Below are 5,407 nucleotides of genomic sequence, written 5' to 3' on the forward strand. Positions count from 1 at the left end.
TTACAAGCAAGTTATTTCCTATGTACTTTGGATCTCACTAAAATTGTGACTGAAAAATTAAGTGTTTCCAGATCTTACATGAAACTCATAAACAAATTCGTAGTGATCTAAAACTTAACCGGATAATATTTACTTAGTTAAAGCTGAGATGTTATAGACGATTTTATGTACACTTATTTTTAAACAGGATCAAACTTTAAATCTGCACCTGAAAATTTTTACAAGATCTGAACTTGATAAGGCAAACCTTGAATTTCAGCCATTCATTCTAGTGAAAGATCCAGCTTGTCATTAAGATGTTAGTTGCAATAGTCATCAAGATCATAACCCTAGTTGTGGGATTTTTGCATTTATTTATTTTAATATTATAATAAGGGTTGACACATTGGAACTAGGCTAGAAAAATTAATAAATTTTCAATGCAGATGGAGCACAAATCTAATAAATGGTTATGAATTAAATATAAATTTCTTCATTGCATTTCAAGCAAATCAAAGCAGGCAGCTTGCCTCCTCCATGTTGGCTGTTGTCACATGTCATGTTTCAATGGAAAGTTCACATCATGAAATTTAATGTTATTATTATAAGTTCCATTAATCACTTGCTCCTCAGAACTTTGGTAAGTTTCATTTCTGCTGTCATCTTTTCTATCAGATTCAACGCAATCCAAACCTTGAGATAAAAGTATTGTCTCTCTCATAAACGTTCATACTCACGTTTTATTAAGATCAAAACCTTCTTAGATGATGTTGATAACAAGTCATCTAATACAAAACGATAAAAATTCAATCAAATTTTCTCATTTCAGACGAAAATCCTAATTTTTTGGGGCCGGGGATGATGCCAGGATCCAAATCAGAAAGGTCCACTTACTGAAAGATCATTAAAACAGATAGTGTTAGGTGAGTATGATCTCTGCATCATCTCAGGGTCATTTAATAATTTGGGATCAGATCCTTCAACACATTAAAATCTTCAGAGCCCAGTTTGACCACAATTCTTTATCTTCAACATAAAATAGACAGCTTTACAACTTACACATGGAGGTTGAAATATTAAAATTATTCATTAATTTTGATCTTCACCATGTTGAGTTTAATGATAATTAATATTAATTAGGACCACACTTAACTTATACCAGCAAAGCATAATTCCAAGTAGGTAGAACTTGGAGAGAAATTAATAGAGTTTCAATCATTTTCATCACTATCAACATTACTATATCTTGAAATTTTTCATAATTTTACAGAGTTTCATTCTTGTGTACTCACAGTCACACCATTTTTTGGACAAGCTTCTGCTAGCGTCCTAAGGTTTTCAATGATCATAACAAGTTTTGTGTTCAGCCGATTCACAAAGCACTTTGGCACCCATCCTGCAGGATCTAACTGAAAAAACAAAAACAAAATTAGAACTTTTGGTTTAATCAATTACCACTAAGTTGGATATTTGTGTTAAACAATCCAAAGAAAATAATAAAAAGAGGAGGCTAGGGTTTCATTGATATTGCACAATTCAATTGAATACAAAAAGTATGATTTAACCTAAATACAAAGATATATATATAGGCTAAATAAAGGAAATAATGAAAAGACAAATCTACCCTTAATAAACAATAAAACAAAATAACCCATATTTCTTAACAATTTGATCGACATGCTCGATGACATAACTGTTGAGTGCTCACTCTTATATCTTCTTTTAGCATAGCGTTTTGTGGTGTTCAATACACCTTAACAATCATGTCATCAAATGTGTCGAGCACATTAGACAAATAAAAACAAAATGGTTGAAAATAATCATTTAATTTGTGGTATTTTTTAACACTATCTTTACTATTGAGTAAAGGATGTTTGACATATTCGATAACAAGATTGTTGAGTGTTGTTGAACGCTCTTACTTATATCTTTTTTCAGCATAGCGTTTGATAGTACTCAATAAATCAGTACACCGAATAATCATGTCATCAAATATGTCGAGCACAATGAACTCAATTATCATTTAATGAAGCTCGGTTAAATTATTAATACCTGAACAACGTAAGTGACCATACATGAGTCATCTTCAAGCTTCTCCACAACCCATCCTGATTGAAGCAAAAGTCCCCTTATTGCATTGTTTTGCTTTAGATGCAATCCAGCAGCTATCTCTTTTGGCAGTGAAGCTACTGCAACCACCTGCAACCCCCAATTTCAGCACACTCTAATTAAATCCTTAACATTTTTCCAGTCTTCTGTCTATGATCAAGCACTAAAATTCTGCGTCTAGTACTTACAAGAGTGCCATCTTCCATCGTTTCACGTCGTTCATAGACAATGAATTCTCTGTTTCTGAAAAGAGGTTTCGAATTCTCCCCGAATCTGAGTCGAATTATACTGAGATTATCTTCAAGATCTTTTATGTACTTTGCTTCCACTGGATCACCATCCCATTGCTGGTCCCAAAAAAAATTACTCCTTTGTTAAAAGAATATTTCGATAAAGCTAAAATTTTCCTCAGCTGGACCCTTGAATAATAATCCAGAAATCAGTTAAATTATGATCTAATGGTTCAGATGAATAGGAAGCGTTATCCCTGTAACATACTGTGATTGTGAATAATTCCAAGAGCTAATACAGAACAAATAAAATGCCATAAATATTTTTGCACAATGGAATCAACGTAGCTGTATATTTTGTCATGCTGATAAAGACAACTAAACATAAAAAGAAATGAATCACATAAATGCTAAGGACAAAACTCATCTTTTCAAGGCCTTGGACCATAATCCAACTCACTTTGTATCTATATGTAACTATAATTGTACTATAACCAATATCCAACAGACAGATTAATTCTTTTTACTTTTATTTTTTTCAATATTTTTATAGCTCCACAAATTAATAGCCTTTATTGATTAATTTTCATACGTAAGGGCATGAATTGGTCACCTTGGCAGCATCTATGGCATTTGCAACGGTGATGAATTGCTGGGGAGAGACTGATTTCAGCAGCCACCTGCTTCTAAAAGTGTGAAGTGACCCTGATCTTCTTTTGGAAATTTCAACTCCATTGTCAAGAGTAACAATTTTCCACCCATCATTTCCATTTCCAAACCTGTTTGAGTCTGAAGCTGATCGCGACTCCTGTATGCAACTCTCGCTTGCAAAGTGCACATATCTTTTCAATGAACCTTCACTTATAGACCTTCACAAATTCCAAAGCCAAGTAAGAATGAAAACCTAAAACAGTACTAAAAAGTGTAGATATATGTATACTCACCAGGACCTGCTGCAAGGTGTTGGACTGTTCATTTTGAGAGCCTCGACGGTACAAGAAAAATTATTTTGTGAAAAAAAAAAAATAATAATAATAATAAGGATGACACCTAGTCAGGAGACATAACCTGGATGGCGTCATATATATTGAAGAGGAGAGGTTAAAGAATGGTTAAAAGGAGGGGAAGTAAAATGGTGGTGTTACGCCTGGGAAATTCAAGGGCTGACGTGGGAAATCACGTGATGGGGGGTGACCTGCTCCCGTCAGAACGTTAAGCACATGTCTGGCCTGCCAGACACTATGGGGCTCCCACGTGTTCATCCACCCGCTCCAAATCGCATGAAGTCAGCTTGGAATGTGGGCAATGTGACATAAAGCCGGATTTAGTCCTGACATCTACACCAACCCATGGATTTAATGATGATTACTTGCATTCATCTCGCTATAAAAAGAGGAAGACCCCTTTATTGAAGGGATTCGGCCATTTTACACTCTAAGCTACCCCTCTCTCTCTCTCTTGTAAACTTTATATTTACTTTTCCCTTATCACTTGTAAGTCAGCCCGCTGTTGCGACCTGACCCACAATACTAATACAAATCAGTGGACGTAGGACTTGCTACCTTCGCATCCAAACCACTTTAAAAGCTCTCATTGCATTTATTCTACATTCTGTCCATAATCACGTGTCTCTTGACCAACCAACGCTACACACGTGTCGATTAGTTGGTGTGGCAAATCGCGCATCAACAGTTTGGCGCTAGAAGGAGGGCCTGATTTAGTGTTCATCCTTCATCAGGAGAATCTCTAACCTACTGGTCCTACAGCAGCAAATGGCCCGCCTATCTGAACCTGAGCAAGCCAACCAGTGCATTGAGGGAGTCCCCTTGACCCAAGGGGATACCTCTTCCAGAATACTTCCAGTTCCGCAAAATGCTGTGGTAGATATCCCAGCCGCTTCGCAGCTTGACCCCGCCATTAGAAGCTACCTGGAGAGGTTCGACAACACCCTCCAGACGGTCAACCAAAGGCTGGACTGTTTGGACCAAAGCGTGCCATTCAGAATAGTTGGGGCGGTGCAACCGCCAAAAACGCCTGCAGGTCGCGCGAAAGCGCGGCAAAGGGAAATAGCCGTGCCGTGAGCACTGTAGCGCGTAGACGTAAGGGTAAGCAAGTGGCAAAAAGCAAGCCTACGGGCTCCAAAAGGCCAGCGAACACAAACCGTGCCCCGACTAGGGTGCCGGCAAAGCTGAGACTCGGCGAAAAAATAAATCTCGAGCTGTCCCATGCCACGTCGCAAGTGAACCCAAGCAAAAGTGCTGGGCGGGGCGATTCTTATCACCGCCAGCAGAGCGAACATGATCGCCATCGTGAGGGTGATCCTTACACCTCGCGGGACGGTTCATACCACCGCGAGGGTCGTGAAAATACCCCGCACCGTCCATCGCCTTCACACGCCTCTAGCCAGCGTGTGTCGAGAGCGGCCGAAAGTGCCGGCCGAGGCAAAGAAAGGTCCGACCTCCGGACTCTCCTAAACCGTAATCGCGAGGGCCGGACTCGCATGGGTGAAAGCAATCCCCAACTGGCTCCATTACCACAAATTGAGGAGTTGCAGCGAGCTCTGGACAAGCTGAGAGAGCAGCAAAACGAGCAGACCCAGGTCGCCTCTACATCCCCCTTCTCTCTCGAAGTGTTAGCTGCTCCACTCCCACCAGGTTTCAAAATGCCCGACATGCAGTCGTTCGATAGGAACCATGACCCGCAGGATCATTTGTATGAGTTCAACAACCTGATGGAGCTCCACCAGGTTTCGGATCTTGCAAAATGCCGTTGTTTGGCCGTGACGCTGACTTCTCATGCCAAGCGGTGGTTAAGGTCTCTCCCAGCGGGATCGATCAGTTCGTGGCCTCAGATGAGCACGACGTTCCTACGGCATTTCCAAGCAAATTGGAAGTTCTCGATACCTTTGAGCTATCTAAGCAACATAAGGCAAGAAAGAGACGAGTCCCTACAATCTTATATCGACCGTTTTCACAGGGAACTCAACAAGGTGGCTCACACCCCCGAAGAGTCAATCCGAACACTCATAATAGCTGGAGTTCGCCCGCAAACCGACCTGTGGAAAGAATTACAGGCTGAGGATGATGTTT

At 40.0% G+C, this 5,407-nt stretch overlaps 1 protein-coding gene across 1 annotated transcript; it reads right to left on the bottom strand.

Moving 5' to 3' along the window:
• Positions 1-1,253: 1,253 nt before the first annotated feature.
• Positions 1,254-3,330, bottom strand: LOC116112473 (START domain-containing protein 10-like). The gene is made up of 5 exons (XM_031398606.1): positions 3,263-3,330; positions 2,932-3,187; positions 2,277-2,435; positions 2,032-2,178; positions 1,254-1,388 (listed from the first exon to the last, which is right to left on the bottom strand). The coding sequence occupies exons 1-5, from the start codon at positions 3,292-3,294 to the stop codon at positions 1,254-1,256; spliced, it is 729 nt and encodes a 242-aa protein (XP_031254466.1). The 5' UTR covers positions 3,295-3,330.
• Positions 3,331-5,407: the final 2,077 nt, after the last annotated feature.

This window comes from Pistacia vera, unplaced genomic scaffold (assembly GCF_008641045.1).
Source record: "Pistacia vera cultivar Batoury unplaced genomic scaffold, PisVer_v2 Contig662, whole genome shotgun sequence".
NCBI lineage: Eukaryota > Viridiplantae > Streptophyta > Magnoliopsida > Sapindales > Anacardiaceae > Pistacia > Pistacia vera.

Bases quoted from the DNA above. Each gene is read 5' to 3' on its own strand.
- LOC116112473 (XM_031398606.1), bottom strand. From the start codon at position 3,294: ATGAACAGTCCAACACCTTGCAGCAGGTCCTG. The intron at 3,188-3,262 runs GTGAGTATACAT...GAATTTGTGAAG, and splicing joins ACACCTTGCAGCAGGTCCTG to GTCTATAAGTGAAGGTTCAT. The intron at 2,179-2,276 runs GTAAGTACTAGA...TGGGGGTTGCAG, and splicing joins CGATGGAAGATGGCACTCTT to GTGGTTGCAGTAGCTTCACT.